At 37.8% G+C, this 22,908-nt stretch overlaps 1 protein-coding gene across 4 annotated transcripts in view; it reads left to right on the top strand.

The window, feature by feature from the left end:
• PIGG (phosphatidylinositol glycan anchor biosynthesis class G) overlaps positions 1–14,831 on the top strand; it is an 80,566-nt gene extending 65,735 nt beyond the window's left edge. For 2 of the 4 annotated variants that reach the window (XM_031943275.1, XM_031943272.1), the window contains 2 exons: positions 5,748–5,828; positions 14,263–14,831. In XM_031943275.1, coding sequence (XP_031799135.1) covers positions 5,748–5,828; positions 14,263–14,482 — 301 coding nt within the window. In that variant the 3' untranslated portion in view covers positions 14,483–14,831. The remainder of the gene's footprint in view (positions 1–5,747; positions 5,829–14,262) is intronic. The other 2 variants (XM_031943276.1, XM_031943273.1) reach the window with 1 other exon arrangement.
• The last annotated feature ends 8,077 nt before the right edge of the window (positions 14,832–22,908 follow it).

Below are 22,908 nucleotides of genomic sequence, written 5' to 3'. Positions count from 1 at the left end.
TCCCAGGCTCTCATTTTCACTGGCCCACTCTCAGCCAAGGCGTGGCTTCACACTCCAGCCCACTGACAGCCTGGCCTGGCTGCGGCTTTATCTTCAGCCCCCTTGGAGGCAGCTGGCCAGCATGGGTCCTCATGGACCCTGAGGGACCACTGCACCTCCATGTTGGACACAAAGTCAGAGGCTCCCTTTGCTCCCAGAGAAGACAGATGGGGCAGACACACTCTGAGCAGGCCCAGCCTCGGACCAGATGGGATTCCAAGGGTGAGGTGGGCCGCGGTGCGCCAAGCTTGGAATCAGCAGGACCCCAAAGTGGCCCTCCGGGGCAGTCGCCTCTATTGCCACTGACTTTCCCAGTAGAACAGTTGAGGGACCCACCCACTCCTCCATGGGAGCGTCCCTCCCTTCTGATTCCAGAGATCCCAGTGAGGGGCTCCTCTGCGGGGCTGCCTTCCTATGGGGCAGCTCCAGCCACTGGGAGGCACTACAGTCCAGACACTGCCCCCATCTCCAGAAACCATACTCAGTCTTGTCCTTCCTGCAGGACATTCTGCGGCTCCTCAGGGTTCTACAGTGGGCCACATCCTGGCCTCAAAGTCCGCAGAGGGTCGGCCCGGTTAGCTGGATGGCAGGGCCACTGAACCCTCAGCTGTGTTCTGTCCTTATTTTCTTCCTCTGCACCTGCTGGGGATCATCAGACCTGCAGTCTTTGCCTAAAGGGGCTTTTGTCAGGGTCAGGAGATGGCGACACTGAAGCTTCTTACCGTTCTTACACTGTCACCCAGAACTAAACGGTGGGATGGGAGTGGGACTGTCAGTGGGATAACTGACGGAGTTGTCAGCTCCCTCCTTGTGGCCAAGGTCAGCTCAACTTCCTGACTCCTTTGGTCACTTGTAGTGACCTGGCAAGCCACTAAAAAGCCTATGTTTCTCCCCCCACCAGAAACTGCCATCATCACTACCTTATCCTATCTTTGTGAAGCTGATTTTTTGAAGCCAAGTGTAATACTGTGTGTTTAGCCTTCTAAAACTAGTTAGGGGGGAGGGTAGAAGGGATAGAGAGGAGACATTGTTCACAAATCTGGATTCTTTATTTCATGAAAGATTCCTTTCAAAATAGGAAAGTCCCTTAGTAAATTTGAATTACGATTTGATTTATATGGACCTTTTCAGTAACACTTCAGTTATAAAAAGTGAGGTGATCTGGTATCATGGAGTTTTCTTAAGGAAGCAACATAATGTGTCAATAATATATAATATCCTCCAATAAATGGTCATGCTTTTCTTTTCTTTTTTTTAAAATGTTTCACATGCTTAAGGCAGCATGCCAGGGTTAGTTTTCATTATTTTCTGGAGAATCAGGAAAACTAGAAAAGGAAGAATGATGGTCCTCCCTAGCCCCCCACTCCTCTCCTGATTCATTATGGTCAAATCTTTTAACTGTTTTCTGTTTTAGTATCCTCCTCTGTAAGACTGGGAGATAGCTGAGACATTCTCTAAGACCCTATAAAGAAAATTGTAGAATTCTTTAAGAGAATAAGAAAAATTATGACTCTCCTCTAGAGAATTCTAAATAAGTAAGCGGATCTGATTGTAATGGACACCTGCTGTTGTCCAGTTCTGAAGCAGACTTTGTCGGAATTGACCCTCAGTCACATTTACTTACATATAAGTCATTCGTTTATTAGAATCTGATGTCACTATAATCTCTATACAAAGTAATGTATAGTTTAGGACTTTCTGGGAAAGTATCTTGCAAGAGGAGAGGCTTGAAATGAAAGTTAAAAGGAAAGAGAGAGATGAGACCAAGGGAATGGGATGCGGGGCATTCTAGGCAAGGAGCGTAATAAATAAAAAAGGCTCAGGGGAACTAGATGCCTTCGAGCCTGAGTCTCAGAGTCCATGTGTGGCAGTCAGATGGGCCCAAACAGAACAGAAGAGTGGTGGAACATTGGTTGGGAGCTTTTGAAGGGAGGGACATGTGCAATGCAGTCTTTCATAAAGACTAATTTGGCAGCAGGGTGTATTTCCGAATTAGAAGAGGGAAAACCAATACAGACACAATTTCAGTAGTCCAGGTAAAACTCGAGAAGGTTAATGCTGGACATTGCAAAGGTGTATGGTGTCTGCCTGTATCTTTCCAGGTGAGGACTGACGCAAATGTTCCCTAGAAAGCCTGAGTTTGCCACAAGTTCCCAAAAGACTGAGCTAATTAACAGATCTTAAGCATGGAGACAGCTGTTATCTGGGGAGAGAGTTTCTAGGAAATCTGCCCTGTTAATAGAGAGGATTCCCTCAGAACTAAGTCCCTTGGTTGTCTTAGCCTGGACGCAAGAATTCTCCAGTAGAGCTCATCCACTGGGGAACAAGGGGATTTCCTCAAGCTCTGAAATGCCTTTTTCCCCCCCTTCCTGAGAGTTCTAGCTCCTTTCTTCCACTTTAATGTCTAGTAGAAATTTGCATCCCTTCCACAGAGCGTCCATTTTCTGCAACTCAGCAATAGCCTTGGAAAGAGTTGTATATACTTAATATAGTAATGTTATTGCTCTGGTTAGTCCTCTGTTCATTCCCTCTCTTAGAAAAAGAATAATATCCTAGGGAAAAAATCATTCTACCCTTTTCCTTCCTTCTCTCTCTTTCCCTGATTCCTTAAATTGTACAAGCTATTATTATCTATTGTAACATAATACATAATGCAGTTATGCCTTGCGTTTAACTAAAAATTGGCTTTTTCTAAACATTGTAATCCTTCACTTATAATTACTAATCAGCATTTTTAGTCTGCTTGTGTGTGCAATACTATATGTTCTGCTAATTTTCCAGCATCTACCAATATCTCTTTGACCTTCATCTTTTGTCCATTTGCAGAATTGGATGAATTCCAGGTTTCCTCTTTATTTTGTTATATGGAAGTGCAGCCCTAAACCCCACTTGCTTGTTCATTCCTTATCCATTGCTGGTTCAGATCTTCCTCCTGTCTCTTACTGTTGATAGCACTAATTGCTCGTCCCCCTTCCCTATGCCAGCAAACTAATCATCTGCTTGAAAGGAAGATGTGCTTGCTGCTGCACAGTCCTAGGCCCATAGCATATTCCAAAAACCTGAGTGAACGAAGATTGTACCACTGAGAATGGAAAAGAATAAGTGAGATGTTTGCCAAGAAAGAATTAATAGAACTGGATGATAAATTGGCAGTTGGTAAAGAGGAGAGAAGTAGGAATTTAAAATAACCTAGTGATTTAGAACCTTGAGACTAGTGGATTGACTAAACAGTGACAATTAAAAATTTCAAAAGAGATAGTTTCTGGGTAATTTAATCATTTTATTAAGAAGGCCAGAAGGTTGTTAATAAAAGAATGGTCTCTCTTAGGCCAAAAACCCCTAATGGCAATGGGATCACAGTTTATATCAGCTTTGAAGTAGAGGTATTCCTGAAGGGGATGCCTAATCACTTCTGATTGGTTAGCCAAATGGGAGATAAGCTATCCCGGCATATGTGGCTTAAATCACTCAGATCTTAGGCAATGAGGTGGCAAATTCCATATCACCTCTCTTGATAATAAGGAGAATTAACATTTTCCCAGAATCTGTTTGAGCAAACACAATGAGTAGAAATATACTTATTAGCCAAAAGTTAGGATTTTGACCTGGGCAAATCTTCTAAGAGATATTATCCACATTGGTTGGTTTCTGGATGAGGAAGTAGAAAAGGAAAAACCCCTTGATCTTAATACAGTCATTAGTTACCAAATGTAAGAGAGAAATACTCATTTCTCAATACCATTAACAAAATAAAAGTAGTCAAGGCTAGGATCCTATTTTGGGAGAAAGATGATAGTTGAGTTTCATATGTATTGAGTTTGAGGTGAGGGGTGGGACTTCTTCAATACTTAGATATTATTTTTATATGTGTGAGTCAGTACTCCCTGCATGACTGTATAACACGATCCATCTGTGCTTCTCATCCTATGTAGTTTATATCCTTGGCTTTCTATAAATCCTGCACAATCTGCCCAGTGTGCTGAAGGCCTTCCCCTTGTAGACAGTAGTACATGGGCTGACCACTCCACATCCTGCCCTAATCATTTTGTGATGTCATCTTTGACATTTCTTGTTATTTTTGGTAATATACTATGACCTACCATGTAACTTTTCATTGTCCCCTTTAGTTTACCTGCATTTTGATTATTCTGTGATTATGATTTTTCATGATTCATATCTGTAGTATTACTGAGAGATTGTTATGTTAAAATGATGGATTTCGGTGGAGGGAAGACAGATCATTGAAAATGCTACCAATTATTCATCCAACTGTAATCTGAACTAATCTTTTGTTCCTACTGCTCATTTTTAATGTGTCAGATATAGACATGTATATATTGATAGATTTAGTGAGATGCACCTTCAACTGCATGACAAGGTGAGCTGAACATTCTTTAGCCATTTGGTTTTCCCTTTGTCCAATCCTAAACCCAATCTCATTTTTGATTAGTCATGGATCTGAGGGGATGGTATCATATCCCAGGACTCAGTGCACCTAGCACTATGGCCTCTGCGGCTATCTGAGCATCTGTGTAGGGAAATCTTCTATTTATTTGGTTTTTCAATAAAACTGAACATTTATTAAGCACCATCTGTGTTTAGGGCACTTTATTGAACAAGGAAGGACACTATTAAGAAAAAAATCAAACATTTCCCACCTGTAATAAGCTTATGTTAAACTGGGGTACATACATCACATACATAGAGAAGTATAGAGAACACTAACAGCTTTGTGGGTTAGGAAAGATTTCTTGTAGGAGATTATGTATGAACGAAGGAAGAGGCCAGGAGGGAGTCCAGTACCTTATGGTACTGAGGCACTTATCTCTAGCTGCCAGAATCCTTATCTTCCTCTAAGACTTTCTTTTCCATGCAGCCATTCCTGATCTCCCCTACCTCCACTTAGTGTTCTCTTTTTCTTCAAACGTCTTTGAATATGTTCTATCCCTTCCCAATAGGAAATGATAGAATTATAATCTCTTGAGAGTTAGAACTTGAATTTTTGTCTGTGTATTCTTAATTTAACCAATGGGCCCTTAATATGTGTTTGTTGAATGACATTCACATTTCTTGAAAATAAATCCCTGATTGCAGTAAAATTGTCACTGTCTACATGATTTCACCTAATATGTACTTGATCAGAATGTGCTACCCTTCTGGACTTCATTTTCTTGAATGCCATTTCTGGAATTAATGTATTGATCAGAATAACTAAGTCTTTCATAATTTGAGCATCATTACAGTTTTGAGTGTAATCCAGAATTAAAAGCAATTTGGAATTATGCAAATAGTGACTAAAATGTCCATATCCTTTGAGCCATTATGTGGCTGATGGCCCAAGGAAGCCATTGATAAGAGCACTGAGAACAAAAGGAAACAACTATTTTTTTTTTTTTTTTTTTTGGGCAGAGGCAATTGAGGTTAAGTGACATACATCTAGGAAATGTTAAGTGTCTGAGGCCAGATAATAATAATCTTAAAAGAGCAACAACACCAAAAAAAAAAAAAAAAAAAATGTCTACTTGGTAATGTGGGAATCATTTCAAAATCAGCTGCATTTCAGGTCTTTAAGGTATTAGGTATCTAAGATAAAAAACTGGCTAATTGGAAGCATAAAGATATGGGATAATGCATATCATTTCACTATTTAAATTTAAATCAATTGTTATTTCTAAAAAATGGATAATGTACTTTTTTTTTTTTTTAAGACGCCAAAGGAGTAAACCAAAAGAGTTCAGGCCAACTCAGCCAGCACTTAATCTCTTTGCAGGGAGACTCAATAACCAAAGGTAACAGCAGTTTAGAGCACAATTTCATTTTTAAAAGATTGTGAAGAGAGATAATAGCAGATAATTCTAAAGGATTCTTGATGAAAAATGCTTTCCATTTCAGACAAAACTGATGAACTCTTTGAAGGCAGATTCAAGCATATTTTTTTCACTTTATTTTTCTTACTTTTTTGGGGTCGGAAGGGAGACATAACTATGGAAATCTGTTTTGCATCACTTCACGTGTATAATAGGTATCACATTGCTTGCTTTCTCAGTTAATCGAAGAGGGGCTGAAGAGAGAGGTTTGGGAACTCATAATTTTAAAATGAATGTAAAAATGAATGACTGTACCATTTCACAGCTCCATCAACAATGCACTAGTACAACAATGTACATCAACAAAGCCTCTCATTTCTTACTCCTCCAGCTTTGACCGTTGCTATTTTTGTCATATCTGCTAGTTTACAGGGTGTGAGGTGAAATCTTACTGTTGTTTTCATTTACATTTCTCTTATTATTCACATTCTTGTGGTTATGAATGCTTTGCAATTCTGTCTTTCAGAACTATTTGTTATCTACTGGGGAATAGCTATTAATCTCATAAGCATTTATTAATCACTTATATATCTTGGATACTAAATCCTTAAGAAAAAAAATTTTTTTCTTTCAATTGTTGCTCTTGTCTTAGGTGCATTAATTTTGTCTGTTTCAGGTTTATTTAATCAGTTATTTATTTTTATCTTTTGTAATTGCCTCTTATTTAATTAAGATATATTTCTTATCCAAACCTGGGAGAAGTATGTAATCTGTTTCCCTTCTAATATTTTTATAGTAAATATGGTCATGCATCAATTTAGAATCTATTGTGGAATAAGGTGTTGGTTTAAGACTGATTTCTGTCAGACTGCTTTCCAGGTTTTTCCCCCAGCAGTTTTATTCAAATAAGGAATTTTTTTCTAGATATTTTATGTCTTAAATTTAAAAAAAAAAAAAAAGGTTTTTTTGAATTCCATTATTTTTTTTCCCCTTGACTCTAATCTATTTCACTTATCTGTTTCCCTGTTTTTTAAACTAATACCAGACTATCTTGATGACTACTTCTCAGTCTCTCTTTAAGGAAAGAGTTTATTAAATTGAGTGCAAAACTTCTGACAAGTCTCTTATCTCTGAATTTCTTTATCTGGAACCATCTTTGCCGACATTTTTTGCCTTCCTTTTACTTACTTTCTCATTAATATTGCCATGAATCATGATATAAGTTGCCTTTGTAGTAAGTTGTCAGATTTCCATAAAATATCTCTTTTTCAGTGTTTCCAACAAATGTTGGCACATAAACCCCAGCTATTTCCATTTCTCACAAGGAGTGTTTCAAAGAATGATGACCAGTATCTCTTGAAATATTTTTTCGTTGTCTGTTAGCAAATGATTAATCTGACTGCCAACTGCTTTGTTCATCATCCTAGGATCATCTGTTCATTTAATAACAACTTTGTTGGTTTAATTTCTAGCAGAATGTCAATTTGATTATGATTGTGGTACTAATAGTGTATAAACTTATTAGAAGTTTACCAGAAGCCTCATATTCATTTTACCAATGGCTAAATTATTGTTTTCACATAGGATTTTTAAAAAACTGTATTTCTTACTGCCCTTTACCTTGTTGTTGGTTTTTCTACTAACAGGAGGCTGTCCAGGACTGAGAGCCATTTTGTAATTACAAAAAAGAAAGTTACTTCATTGTCTGCCTTGGCCAAAAAATGAAAGGCTTAATAGCCACTTGCAGTTGATGAGCTTATCCATATTTAACTTATCTGTTCCTCATCCAGGGAACATAGTTTGTCATTGGAACTATATGCAAAGTCTTTCCAGAGTTTGGAAAACTCAGAATGGGTCATCCATCAAGTATGTTCCTAGGGAAAGGTAAAAAAAAGAAAAAAAAAACCTTGAGAGTAGAAGAGCTCTTTAAGGAAGGTAGTGGGGAAGTAGAATAGGCAAGGGGAGAAGATTCTGCTTTTCAAATGCCCATATTTAGACTAGAAAAAGGTGTAGTGGAAGAAAGAAGAATGATCAGAGAACTAGGAAAAACAGGACAGTATTATACTGTTGGAAGCTAGAGTTCAGGAGAATCAAATAAAAAAAATTTTTTTAAATAGAGGAGGTTTTTGTTTTTAATCTGACAACAGAATAGTTCCTCAGTTTTACTAGTTCCTCAATTTAGGCAAAGGTAGTTTCCATAGAAGAGCTGCATGTTGAAGGGTCAGAGGAGGCAATAACATGAAAAAGCACAAAACAGTGAGAAGGCTTACCTGTGGTGCTGGAGTTTTTCCATAATCACTCCCTTTCACTTTCCACTCTTTTTTTGAAAGCTTCTGACCCAGTAGAGAAGATAAAACTAAGCCTTTACTAAAATTAAACCCAGACTTTAATCCAAAGAAAATTTCTTCATTTATCATTTTCAGTCTGTCTTCCCTGCATGGTGAATGTGCCTACTGTCAATTTCTTTCATACTCTCTGTTGAACTCACATTTTAAAAGAATGTGTACAAAAGATAGCATCAAATACAAAGGAATGACATGGGCCTGTAGGATCAATATGAGGACAGCTAAAACCCAATGTGAACTGAGCTGAGGCTGGGGGAAGTGCCAAGGACAACAAAAAAACATTCTGAAGTTTCATTGGTGGCAGGAAAAATAAGGAAAAGGCTGAATCTGTGCTTATGGGAATGTGGCAGTAGATAATAGAACTGTTCAGTTTTGCTTCTGTAGCCCCTGTTAATGAAAATGATTTTCATGTTGAAAAGGAGAGAGAAAATAATTGAGGAAATTGAAACCTGATGTAAGTGAAGGGAGTAAAGAACATTTACCTATTGCTAAATGAATTCGTCAGCTGGTCTGGACAGATTACCTTTCAAGGTAGTGAAAGTGTTAGTAATGTGATTTACTAACTTATTCTTGGTAGCCTTTGAAGGACTGAATAGGAAAGATCCCCAGGACTGCAGATTGGCAAACATCTGTACCAATTTTCAAAAGGAGAAGAAAATTAGATTCTACAAACTTCACTATGTGAATTTGATATTGATGCCAGGGAATGTTCCAGAAATCATTCTTTAAGGGCTAACTTGTAAAAAATTGGAAAGGAAGGTTAACAGCATGGAGTCATTATGAAACATTCAAGTCCAAATAAATTAATTTCCCCTTTTTGACCAGGTTACCTATACTGGTGGATCAAGAAACATGGACATACCTGACACATGGAATTTAGTAAAGCTTTTGACCATATCTTACACTATGTTCTGGTGGAACAAGTGGACAAGATGGAAAACTGGAGCTAGTCAAATGATCAGACCCAAATAGAGTTGAATCTATTGAATTGATTAAATGATTTATATTAGCCAGAAACAGATTGATAGTGGCAAGCCACAGGATTCTGTTCCAAATCATTGTACTCAGCACTTTTATAACTAACTTGAATGATGGTAGTACACTTAATCTAATTTATAGAAAGCATGAAGCTAGAATAGGTAGAATAGAATAAGTGACAAAACAGAGATCCCAGATCTCCATAGACTTGAATAATGAGTGAAATCCTATTTAAATTGAAAATTTATTACAGATAAATTTAAAATCTTATATTTACAAATGCAGGCTAGGGGCAAGATGGTTAAACAGTTTATGTTTAAAAAAAAAAAAAGGTTTGAGTTTTGGTGAACTACAAACTCATTAGGAGTTAATCATTAAAAAAGCTTTACTTTCCACTTCAGAAGAAGCCTTTATTGACAGTCTTCATGAATTGCTGTAGGCAAAAAATTCAACATGTAATATTCAGTGTTCCCATGAGTGGCCATTTATTTAACAGCTGTTATTTAAAGGCCATTTATTAAGCTTCCAGCTTGGGCAACTGTGCTTTGGCCACTGGAGATACAAAGTAAAAATGAAACAATCCCTGCTCTCAGGGAACTTATTTTCTGCAGGAGATGGCAGCAAAATGTAATGTATGCACAAATAAGCATGATAATAGGAAATTAAGGCAGGAAAGAACTCTAATAACTAGGGAGCATCCAGAAAAACGATGAGCTAAGCTTTGAAAGAAAACAAGAATAGGGAGATGAGAAGTAAGGACATTCAAGGCATGGGGATAGCTTGTGCCAGTATATGAAAGTGCAGATGGAGTGTCAAGTTGGGGAACAGCTAGAAGTTCATTTTGGCAGGAATATGGTTTGTGAAATAAATCTGAAAAGGTAGGGAGGAGCCAGATTTTGGAGAGTTTTAAATGCCAGGCTAAGGAGTTTGTTCTTGTAGGCAGTAGGGAGCAGCTGAAGGTTTTTGAGTAGAAGAGTAATATGGTCAGATTAGGAAAAAATTTTGGCAGCTGATTAGAGAGGAGACAGAATAGAAACAGGAAAACCAACTAGGAATGCATTATAGTAGTTTAGGAGAGAGAGGATAAAAGATTGCACTAGAGTAGTAACCTTATGAGAGGAAAGAATGGAAATAGTACAAGAAATGTGGTAGAGTTGGACTTGTTAACTGATTGAGTAACAAGGAAAAGTGAAGATTTAAAAAACTGAAGAGTCAAAGATTATTTCAAGGTTCTAAAACTGGATAACTTTGTGGGTAGTGGTGCTCTCAACAAAAATAGAATAGGGAAATTTAGAGGAAGGACAGATAATAAATTCTATTTTAGATACTGAGTTTGAGTTGCCTATGAGACATTCAGGAGGATATCAACAGACACAGTGCCATCACTGTATTTAAAGCCTTTCCAGGTTGGTGGGACCTGCTAGCATGGGTTTTGGAAAGCCAAGATCACCTCTGTTATATGAGAAGTTCTCTAAACTTTTTTAATGGAAATATCATATTCACAGCAAAATTGTCATATAGAAGAGGGGTTAGGTTTATGTGATTTGGTGGTGAAGCCCTACTGGATAAAACAATGGATAAAATTACAAGATTAATTTTGGTTTAGTTTGAAAGGGAAAAAAATTCCAAGAATCAGGGTTTTTCTAAAATCAGAAATGACTGCCTAATGAATTCACCTACACTGGAGTAGAATTTACATGACTACTTGTCAGGGAAGGTGTAAAAGGATTTTCTGTTTTAGGTAAAAGTTGAGTTACAATGGTTTCTACAGTCTCTTCTAACCCTGAGATTGTTTCTGTCTCTGTTTTTATGTAGAATATGATGAATGAGCTGGATGTAGTCTAAAGCTGGTATATCAGTGGAAAGACAAATTGTAGTAGCATAGCTAATGTATAAAGGAATAGAAAGAAAAATGGAATCTGTTACCAGCGAAAGCCAGAAGATTTCTCATGGCTTATTTCCCTTTCTTCTTCTAATCACCATTTCCAGTCTTATTTCTCATCATATTCTCTCCACTCCCCAACCAAGAGATCTCTGGGCCTTAGGACCTTTTGTTTTTCTGAGTTCAGCAATGACTTAGACTTCTTCCCATTCCCTAATCTATGCATATGTTTAGCTTGGGAGTGGAGGCGGCTGCTGTTTTGTGTGTGGGCCATACTTGAGATAGTCACCTTGTTTACTGGGATGGCTCCATCATGTGCATGTATTTCAGTTGCTACTAAAATTTAGCCTTTTCTTACTGTTGCCAAATCCCTTATACTCTGTTTCATTCTTTCTATCTTGTAGTTCATAAAGCAAATGATCTAACCAGATACTTAACTTGTTCATCTGAAGAACTTTCTCTTTTTCAACCCCTTTGTTTATTTACATGTTGGTAATGTTTCTGTGTCATGTTCTCTTAAGGCTACTGCATTTGGATAGCAAAGTATTGGTAGTTTGGGTGTTGTGCATTGTTATTTGTTGAAACTCATGTTTTATTTGCTTGTAAACTGGAATTATTTGTCCAGGCTTCCAGCATAACTGACTGCCTTCACCCTTGAGCACATTCTGGTTTTGTTTGTTTGTTTAAATTTGTGGGTTTGCTCACTTTTCTTTTATTTACTGTGAAGTTTGGAGCCTTCTGCATCATTCAACTTGGTATTCTCTGGAGCCTAATGATTTTATTGACTTCAGTGGTTTTGGTATGTGAAAACAGTTTCTTTTACAATTCTTTAGATGCTGTTGTGCCTTCTTGAATCTTTGTAATATAGGAGAAGCAGATCTTGGGAAACCTTCCTTATATCATTCTGCAAATGTATTCTGTAGTTCTTTCCAATCTGGTGGTCTTGATGTGTAGTGCTTTATTAGAGTCAATCAGTAAACATTTACCAAGCATCTGTTTTGTGCCTGGCCCAGTGCTAAGTGCACAGAGAACAAAAAAAAAAAGTGTAAAGCCAGTTCTTGCTCTCAAGGAGCTCGCACTCTTAATGAGAGAGATCTATCAATAACTGTACAGACGAGCTGTCTACAGGATAAATTGAAAATAAACCAGCAGAAGAAGGCAGTATCTTTGTGCATGGCTCTGGGTCAGAGGCACCAGACCCTAGGGACGTCTGTCTTGTCTGGCTCGTTACCCCTCTCCTGTGGAACCTGAGGCTCTGAGCATCAGAAAATGGACCACTTTCCCCAAGAGACTTGCCCTATATTCAGCCCAGCAAAGGAGCAGGCAGGATTCCTTTTTCTGTGTCATTGTTTTAGTCTCATGCCAGACTCTTTTCCAATCAGTGTTTCCCCTCATCTTCCCTTCAGTCACTTCAGGGATCATGGGTCCTTTACTCCCACCACTGTGACTGTCCTTCAGAGCCCTTCTAGGCACTTGTGGGTGACTCTTGTGCCTGCCAGCAATTCAGTTTATTTTTCGCATTTTACTGTTATAGGAAAATTGCTCTGAAGGCGAGGCTGGTTGGTTCAGCATGGCTGTTGTGCCTTCAGTCTTTTGAATCCCTTGTCTTACACCTAGGTCACACAGGACTCACCCCCTAACCCTCCCCAACACATAAGCTTTTGGGTTTCTTCAGGTGGCAATATGAATTACTTCTTTTTTGAGCTATCTCTGGAGTCTATGTTCTCCTGGGAGATGCCCTTATCTTGAGCATCTGGGTAAAACTATTCTCTCTCTGCCTGGCCCCTGCCCCCTTTCCTCTCTGGGCAATGTGCCTTTTTTATTGTTGGTCCAGGAGCTCCAGAGGGTGAATCTCTGTCTTTTTACTTTACATCTTCCTCCCAGTCAGTTATTCTGGATTATACAATGTTCCAGATTGCTTCTTGAAAGATCTTCAAAAGGAAGGGGGGGGGGGAGGAAGTAGCTGGCTCCATTACAATTATTTGGTTTGCAGGAAAGGGGATCTCTGTTAGGATAGGGATTTTTAGTCTGTGCTATATGGGTATATGAAAAAACCATTTTCAGAAAAGGAGATTCAACAAAAACCTATCATTGTTTAAAGTGGGCTTCTCTAGATTAAGATCTTTTTATCTTGTGCTGTAATTTAACATTTGCAGATTGGTGGACTCAGCATTGTAACCATGATCTAAGAAAAACAATCTTTAAAAGACTCATCATAGCTTTGTAAGCATTACAAATAAGCATCATGAGTTGTATTCTCCATCTTTTTTTTTTTACTGAGGCACTTGGGGTTAAGTAACTTACCAAGATCACACAATTAGGAAGTGTTAAGTGTCTGAGATCATATTTGAACTCAGGTCCTCCTGACTTCAGGACTGGTGTTCTATTCACTGCACCACCTAGCTACCCCCATCATTTTTTTAGTCTATGTAAACACAAGATTTGGTTCCCATAAAATTATTGGCATGCATATTGTACATGTTAGTGTGGCCTTTGCTTTAGGGAACATGCTTTTACTTGTCTAAATCTCTCATATTCATCCATTAACCCAGTTTCTACTCTGGAAAATACCTTTCTTATAACTGGTTTTTGTGGGATCTGACTCCAAGACTTTTGTACCTAAGTATCATTTGGAATATCAGGATGTTCAGTTAGCATTGGTCTTTGTAGAACATTAGACTGTAGGATGATTAGTCCCTAAATATTTTAAGAATCTTCTTTTTTAATCTGGGATGAATTGGAGAAAGGCTAGTCTGAATTAGTAAAAATTTTAATTACTGAATTTTTAAAGAGGAATACAGCTTAATTATTTTCAAAAAACTAATCATTAACATTGTTAGTAAGTAGAGAGTGTTGGAGAGCCTTTCTTAAATAAGAGTCCTGTGTAATAATCACAATAATTGTTAGTATTCAAATAGATACTGCCAAAGTACTTTAAAAGTCTGTGTTTTTAATCAAGTAAGGCACTTCCCCAAAATTCTCATTTATAATATTATTTGGTTTAGCAGATACTTTTTTTGCAAAAGTGGACAGCTCAAGCTTTTACCATGAATTATCATAAATTAAAGAAGTAAAAATTAATTGCCTTCCTTAAACTCATTTGTGGAAATCAGATTATTGATTACTTTTTAAATAGCTACATTTAAGATGAAGTGTGAGTATGCCATGTGTAATAACATTAACATTTTTTTATGGTTTTTTTCTTTATTAGCAGGAACTCAGCAATGGGTCACGCCTGCTTCTGCTATGCGGTGATATGTTCCATCCCTGTGTCTGCATACATCATCCTGGTGACATCCCTACGTTACCATTTGTTTATATGGAGTGTGTTTTCTCCAAAGCTTCTCTATGAGGGAATGCATCTTTTACTCACGGCTACCATTTGTGTATTTTTCACAGCTATGGACCAAACCAATCTCATAAAACCTTAGTCTATTAAGTATGCCAGAAAAGAACTGTGCTTTTAAAAAAGCTATTAATTGCTGATTGGATTTGAGTAATGGAAGATAAGTTTAATTGCAAAGAAGATCATTCTAGAAAAAGACTAAAAGTTATTTATGGCTTATGAGTTGTACCAGTTGTTTTTAAAAAAAAAAAAAAAAAGAATCTTCAACTTCTTTGACTTCTGTTCTTGAATTTAGATTTACTGTAATAGACTTTTGGTGGTTGAGATGGAGTAAGGGTCTGGGGAGAGAAGGGAGAAGAAAAGGAGAAACTCTTCGAACATTTGAAAAAGTACTAATTTTGTTGCAGAATATTAAATTTGATTACAAACCATGACCATTTTCCCTTAATGAGAATCAGTTTACTTCATATGTGTTTATGAATATGATTCAATAGTGTGGTTTGTTAATGAATGGCAATTTTTAAAAGTTTCCAGTTTTACCCAGGTGCTCATTGTACTTGATGCTGAGGGGCTTAAGTGGAGGGAAAAAATGGATTCTTACCGAGACTACTATGTGAAGCCAGATGTGTCTGTCTAAGATGTTGTTATCCAACACTGCATTGATTATTCATGAAATGGCATGGAGAAAGAAACGGGGACATGAGTATAACTATATGACCATCCATGAGCAATCGCAGGCAGTAAAATTCCTGGATTGTAGTCACAGGACATACTGGACTGAAGTATGAAGTAGAAGGAAACTGAAAGAAAAGAGGATATCTGATTCAATCAAGCCACTGAAGGTACAAAGAGCTAGAGAAGAAATATTAACAAGAATCCCGGCTGGTCAGTGGTCTGGAAGAAGAGAGGATGCTCACTTGTACTTTCCTATTCCCTGGGCTAAGCCTTTGTGTTGGAATCTTTACTAAAGTGTTAAGCCATTTCAAGAAAAACCACCACATTTTGGCTCCCTAATGGCAGTCTTAGTCTCAGTTGAAATAAATAATTACTCCAGTATCTAAGTACTCAATGGAGTTCACTCCTTTGGGAGAGTTCAGGCTTTGCCCATACGAATGAGGAGATAGTAGGTGTCCTATCAACATTTGGAAACTTTCCTTAGAGAGAAACAAGGACAGAACAGTGAGATGTGGCCATTATGAAAAAGTTGGAGGTTGGTCATTCTAAGGTCAATGTGACTTATCAGTGGCAGCTAAAACCCCTAATGTGATCAATAAAAATATCCAGAACTTCAAAGGTCAAAGCCCCTCTGCCTTCTGGCTTGGGTGGCTTAATAGAAGACATGAATTTGGATCCAGCCTCAGACACTTATTAGCTGTGTGTTCCTGAGTAAGTTCCTAGCTTCTCCCCTTCAACTTCCTCATCTGCAAAATGGGGATAATAATAGCACTTCTCTCCTTGGGTGGTTATGAAGATCCAATGAGATGATATTTGTAAAGGGTGTTACATACCTTAAAATTTTGTATAAATGCTAGCTGTTATTATTTTTAACATTGTGTGATTAGCAGGAAGGACATTAAACTAGATCACATGTAGGATAAGATGACCAAGATGGTTGGACACCTCGGGAACTTATTCTGTTAATATTGATTGAAGCTATTTACCTGAGAAAAGGGGAGTTTAGGAGGAAAGAGACATATGTCTTCATATATATTTAAAGGGTTGCTTTATGGAAGGAGTAGAGAAGTACTAATTCAACTTAGTACTAATATAGAATAATCTGTAATGTAGAAGATATTCAACAAGGAACTGATTTTATATTAAAAAATAAAAACAAAATTTTGCAAAACTCATGAAGTTTGATGAAAGCCAACTGAGCATTCCCGAAGAGCTTTGGAAGCAGCTACCTGGCTTTGCCCAGAATTGCCAAAAGTGCTTTCCCTCCTTTGGGTTTTAAGAGAAAACGTCTTCAGAGGAAAAAAAGATCAATAAATAGACAAGAATAGGTGCAATCATATAAAGCACATGAAGTAATATTCTGACTTAAACCTTGATTTAGCATTTCTGATTCTGTGGTCTCTACCACCCTTTTTAGTAGGAGTACTCTCCTTTAGAAATGAGGGAAGAGCAAAGGCACTGGATCTAGGAGTTGAGACCAAAGTGTTTGGTTCTGCCAGTCAAATGGGAACTCCTTAAGGGCAGGACCTGGATTTTTAAAAATATTTGTAATATAAGCTCTAATATCTTAAAATTGCACTAAGGTTTTGGGGGTGTCTTATATCTCCCTGGCATGAAAATAGGTATTTAATGAAACGCATTATGTTGAAATAGTAAATGCAGGTATTTAAATAATTGACCTTAAAACAACTTAAATTTATTTTTAGATTTGAGATTTCATATTGTGTTCCTGAAAAATTGGCATCCAGTCACAGTCAGCAGGGGGATATAGGCTCTGATATTGGTGATTCAAATAATTAGAAAGAAATTGAGCTGGAGAGGCTATTACTTTCAATTCCTGAGAATTACATACGCCTTATTACATAGATCTTTTAGTATATGAGTATCTGTATGTTGTGTGACATGTGCCTGGGACCACTGGCTAATAAGTTGAAAGAGCAAAATCACAGCCCAGAAAAAATATTGACAAGCCAGTATGATAGTGTCAGCATCTCCAGTAAACAAGATTGTTTAGAGACAATTCTAGTCATGCCCCTAGGCAAATGTAACAGTACTGGGAGTTATCAACCCAACCCAGAGTGAGTATGCTAGGATGGCCGGGGCAGAGGCTGAGCAGCCTAAGGGCAGCTACATCAAATTACTCTCCTGTTGCACAGGTAAGAGATTGCTTTGATGCTGGTGATCTGGAAAAGAGCAGCCTCATATTCTAGGAAAGTCAATAAGTTTGTACTATTGTTCTGATATCAAACAAATCTGCCCATAATAATATGGAGTTTCTGGTCTCCTCTGTGTACATTCTTGCCTTTTCCTGCTTCCCTTGCCCTTCCCCTGCTTTCTTTTAGTTCACAGACAACCAGTCCTGGTCTGAATAACATTTCCAAGAGGGTTGGAGATCACTAGGGACATTCCATTGGCCTTCTGGGTAGTAAAAAAGGACCCGAGAAATTATCTGGGGCTACTTTGATAATAGCAGCTCAAATTTTATAGTGCTTTAAAAAGCACTTTCCTCACAGTAGTATCACCATGGGAATTCACCTTTCAAGGCATCTGCGGCCAGACTCTTACTGAATGCATTTCAAAGACTAAGGCTTTCCCTTTCCTCATAGCATAAAACAGGTGGGGGAGGGGGACAGATGGTCCACAACTAACAAGATGACAATTAGCATAATTGTCAAGTTCTCTGAAGTTCAAAGAATAAACTGTACAAGGACAAAGCAGCCTTAGTTCATTAGAAAAAATTCTGGGGATTATCTTGGACTATGTATACTTCCTCATGGTAAATCAGTGTGTGATAATAGTCTCCAAAGTTAATGCAATCTTTGAATTAATAATGGCAGTTTTCTAGGACTAATAGTGGGGTAATATTCTTGTCCCATACCCTGGCCAGCCTGTACCTGGAGTATTGTATTTAGTCTTGTATGCGGTATTTTAGAAAGGATCCCTGAAATGTATGGAGAGGGAGACCAGCATGGTGAATGAATTTGAAATCTTAACATACTAGAGGGACTACGGGCATTTCACATAAAGAAACACTTTTGGCATATAATTGTATGCACCATCAAAAAAAAAAAATGTGAAGGGCCATCATGGAAAAAGAAATAGACTTGTTCTGCATGGCCTAGATGGTAATAGGAGCAAAGGACTAAAGAAAAGCTTGGGGAAGATCAAGGAACCTAAAATTTTGTGACAGTGCAAGAAAACAAGATGTGGTTATGGATGAAATTTTGATTAAAGATTTTGATAGTGAAAAAACGGAGTGGGGTGGGATGGGGCTGAGGGGAGGAGTGGAACGCTTACAGACTATTGTGAATGCATTCAGAAATTGTCCAGCTTAGATTAGGAAAAATAAATGCATAAAGATGGCAGCAAGACCAGACAACTGGAGATGAATACAAAAGAGTGGTATAGTCTTGTGACATTAGTATCAAGAGGATTAAAACTTAGAAGATGCTGAGTGTGGAAATGAATGCTAAGTCAAAGATAAAGAGCCAGAGCTCAGTGGTAGGCAAGAGGAACTTCAAAGAAGAGACAGGATTGGTGCTGGCGGGAGGGAAATGAGGGAAGAAAATTTGGAATAGGATGGGCCCCCAAGGAGGAATGCCAAGATGAAGGACTTTGAGTGGCATTTGCACTTTAAAAAGTGGTAGCCTGACTTTTTAAAACTATAGTGCTGCAAGTACAACAGGGAACATGAAAAAAGAACTATTGAGGGAGAATTCTAGCAAGAGGAGCACTGAAAGGGTACGTTAAGCACAAAGCAGTGAACCTGCAGTGTGGATATATGTTCTGATGAGGACTTCCACGTAGAATGACCAGAAATGACCAGTAAAATTTATCCAGTGGGTATAGGAAAGATGGATAGCAAAGACAGGAGAAGGAGGGTCCTATGTGAACTCTGGAAAATTGAATTGGTCTATCAGTGGACCACAGCAATTTGGTCTTGCCAAAAATACAGAGCTTGAAGGGGCTTTAGAGGTCATTTAGTCCAATCCCCTCATTTTACTGATGAGGAAATTTGAGTCCCAGAGAAATCAGATAATTTGTCAAAGGTAACACAGACAGTCAGTATTCGAACTAGTGGTTTTGTATGGTGAAGCCATTGCAGTTGATACATCACTAAATCAGTAGAAAGGGCAAAACATTTTTGATCTTTGTTATCCTGTAACTACAAACCTCTCTAGCTATGACGAGAATTGAGAGGTAAAGAACATTCAATCTGTATTTTGTTTTTGTTTTAATGATCTGTGATCTGGTGAGGACTTAAACAAAGATTTACAGTTAAAACCCAGTATCATGAGGCAATGGAAAGAGTACCTCACTGCACTAAGTCCAAGTCTTTAGGCCACGATAAACTACATCTTGGGACAGTGAAGTAGCTGGCAGTACAGAATATGATGAGAGGGTCAGTGATCCCAGTTTTGATAGATTTTCAAGGTCAGTAGATCAGGGGAATGCCCGAGTTAAATTTTAGCAAGATATTTAACAAAGTTATGTATGCTGTTATGGAAAAGGTGGTAATAAACTAGATATTACAATTAAGTGGAAAGGGAAGAGAAAACGCTTGTTTATAAAAGCATCTACTATGTGTCAGGCACTGGTAAGTACCTTATAAGTATTGGATTTGATTTAGGTGGATTTAAAATTAGTTGAATGACTGGACCTGAAGAATAATTATTACTGAATCTCTATCATTGGAAGGAAGTGCCCAAGAGTCTGTCCTTGGTCCTGTGCTGTTTAACTCTTTTATCATTGACTTGGACCTAAAGGCATAATTGCCTTTGCAATACTTATCAAATTTGTTGATATCACAAAGCCAAGAGGAATAGTTAAAACTGGCAAAATCAGGTCCAAAAAGATCTTAACAGAATGAATTGTGTTGCTTTTGAAAAGAACCTAAATTCAAATCCTGCCTTTGAAGTTTGCTACCTGCATGAAAATCAACCTCCTTAGATCTTATTTTCTTAATCTGTAAAATAAGTGGTTAGACAAGATGGCCCTTAAAATTCCTTTTAGCTCCAGATCATTGGGTTAAATCTAATAAGATTAAAATTTAATAGGGATAAACAAAGGCTAATCTGGGTTAAAAAAACAAACTTTCACAAGGTAGAAGAAATGTATATAGTTCTCAGTTTTTATGAAAAAGATCTGAGGTGTTTAAAGAACTGAAAACAGCATGATTTAACAATATGATGGCACAGAAAGAAAAACAAAAGTTAATGCTTGAAGAGAGGTATGGTTTCAAGGACTACAAAGATGAGTTGGCCGTCTTTCCTGATCGGACAATATCTGGAGTATTTTGTTTAATTGTAGGAGCCACATTTTAGGAAGGACATCAATAGACCCCAAAGCTTCTAGAGGCCATCAGTGAAGAAGAGTTTATGCTGTAAGAGGATTAGTTGGAGGAATGTGGGAGAGTGATTAACCCAGAGAAGGGATGCTTTGGGGAAGCATAAAAAAGCTGGCTTCCAGTACTTGAAGGGACAACCCCTGGAAGAGCATTGTAACTTTTTCTTCATGACATCAAATGGCAGAAATAGGAGCAGTGGGTAGAGAGTACGGAGAAGTTGATTTTGGCTCATTACAAATAAAAACTTGTAACAACTAGAGGTGGGAACAGGACCTGTGATTTCATTGATATAGGAGATAATACAGGTCAGCTCCTTTTCTGCAATTACAGTCTTGCAGACCACTGAGTGATTGGGATTGGTTTAAGGTTAGTCAGTCATGTGACCCATTTTTGCCAAAAAAATTTTTATATGACCCTGGGCATATCGGTATATAAAATATATAGAGAGAGATTAGACATATGCTGTTAATAAATCATAATTTTGGGACATTCAGTTACACAACCTCATATGGGGTCAAAACTCAGTTTTAACAAGCTTTACTCCAGAGCATTTTCCAGAAAAGCACAGAGTGAAGTGGAAAATTCTGCTAATTAAAACTAACCCCCCAAAATAGAATGGTAGACTAGATAACCACTGAATGCTCTTCCAGCTCAGAGAACTTTGTTTGACTTGTCTCTATATTGTCTGTAAAATGGGTAACAATTATGAAGCCTCCAGGTTTACAAAAGATATTTAATTTCTTCCCAGTAATGAAATGCCTGTGAAAGGCAGGATACACTTGCAGATCCCAAGCTATTTGAGTGGTAGGAAAGAACACAATTTCAACATGGGGAAACAAAGTGAGAAAAAAGTTATCTAAAATATGCTTGAAAAATAGCGGATTCAGTTTGGTGCAAGAATAGGATCTGGGTGTCATTGATTATTCCCTGAAGATATCATCCCAAAAGAGATTTAATTACACACTACTTTTTCTACATGTGAGTCTTATCTTCTCCAAAACAGTGACCTTCCTAAAGAATAAACTTCGGTTTATTTTTTTCTTTCAATGCCCAGACTATAAACTACCTAAGGTTAGGGACCCGATCTGTTTCTATTCTGTCATAACACAGGGCTGAGCAAACAGGTAACTGATAAACGCTGATGATTTGGTTGATAGCAAAGAAGGGCAGAGAAAAATCAGGTAGGATCACAGTTCCAGCAAACTGATGTTTTGACCAACTTGACATTTTATTATCAGGAAAGCCAGTTGCTTCTTTCTCTCAAGGCCAAGTGCTTTTGATTTACTCTGGGTAACCTTATATAGAGTTTATTTGCCTATTCCATAAAGAAATTCAGATGAACTGATTTAGGTCTCATGTGAAAATATTTTGAAATAAATACCAGAAGTTTTTTCACTTAGATAATTAATATGAATATCTTGCATGTCCAGAGTACATTGTCTCAATTACATACATCATTCACTTAAGGGGAGGGAAGGAGCAGGGAAAAGGAAGAATATTCATGATATAGATTTAGAACGGGAAGGAACCTTAAAGGTTATCTAGTCCAATCTAATTATTTTAAAGGTTATCTAGTCCAACCTAATTATTTTACAAATGAAATTGAGAAGGGGTTGAATGACTAAGGTCACTCAAAAATTAAGATAACTTGAACTCAAGCTCTTTAAATGCAAATCCAGCATCTTTCCATGGTACCATGTTGTCTCTTAGTTTCCAATGAAAATAGCCTTTTAGTAAAATGGTGGATTAAGGAGAGGACAACAAGAAACCAGAAAAATGGTATGGGCAGCTAGCAGCTGATTATAGATAAACTGGGGTTTCAGTTGGTTCTGCAGGGCAAGAAGGAGAAGTGGTTTCTTTGGAATACTGTAGGGGAAGGGCTCCACCGAGGCTTCTAGGGTTGAGGGAAGGATCAGATACTCTTGCTCTGACTCCATTACTTTGTTAGTAGATGGAAACTAAAGCAATTTCCTATTCATCTTTTTGTTTGCTCAGCAATTCCCACCCTTGGTGAATCATTGGTTATCATGGGTCATCCCTGAATTATCTATCCAATGGAAACGAAAACCTGTCATCACTCAAATGAGTGTCACTCAGCACTTGAAATGCTCCCTGGAAATTACAGGAAATACAGTAGACCTGCAAGATCAAAAGGTCACTAGGAAGGAGCCAAGGGCATCGGGCTACTTGTATTAGATGCACTGTGCTTTAAAACAGGTTTTATTAATCCTGAAATGACAAAGTATTTATTGACATTATGCTGAGGATCAAAAGTCAGATCAAAAGGCAAAATGGAGACTAGGGCTTCCTTGAATGGTTTTCACATAGGTGTGTGAGAGGTTCCCTCCCAACCCAAAGACCTTAAAAAACCATTTAACATGACAACATTAGATTTGAAACATACAGTTCTGCAATACCAACAGCCAGGCTCTTCTCTCATCAGCACCAGGAAATCCTTCAGAGAAGTCAAACTATATAAAAGAATCATG

The sequence above is a fragment of the Sarcophilus harrisii genome, chromosome 6 (assembly GCF_902635505.1).
Source record: "Sarcophilus harrisii chromosome 6, mSarHar1.11, whole genome shotgun sequence".
Classification (NCBI taxonomy): Eukaryota; Metazoa; Chordata; class Mammalia; order Dasyuromorphia; family Dasyuridae; genus Sarcophilus; species Sarcophilus harrisii.
This window is presented reverse-complemented; position numbering and strand designations above follow the sequence as displayed.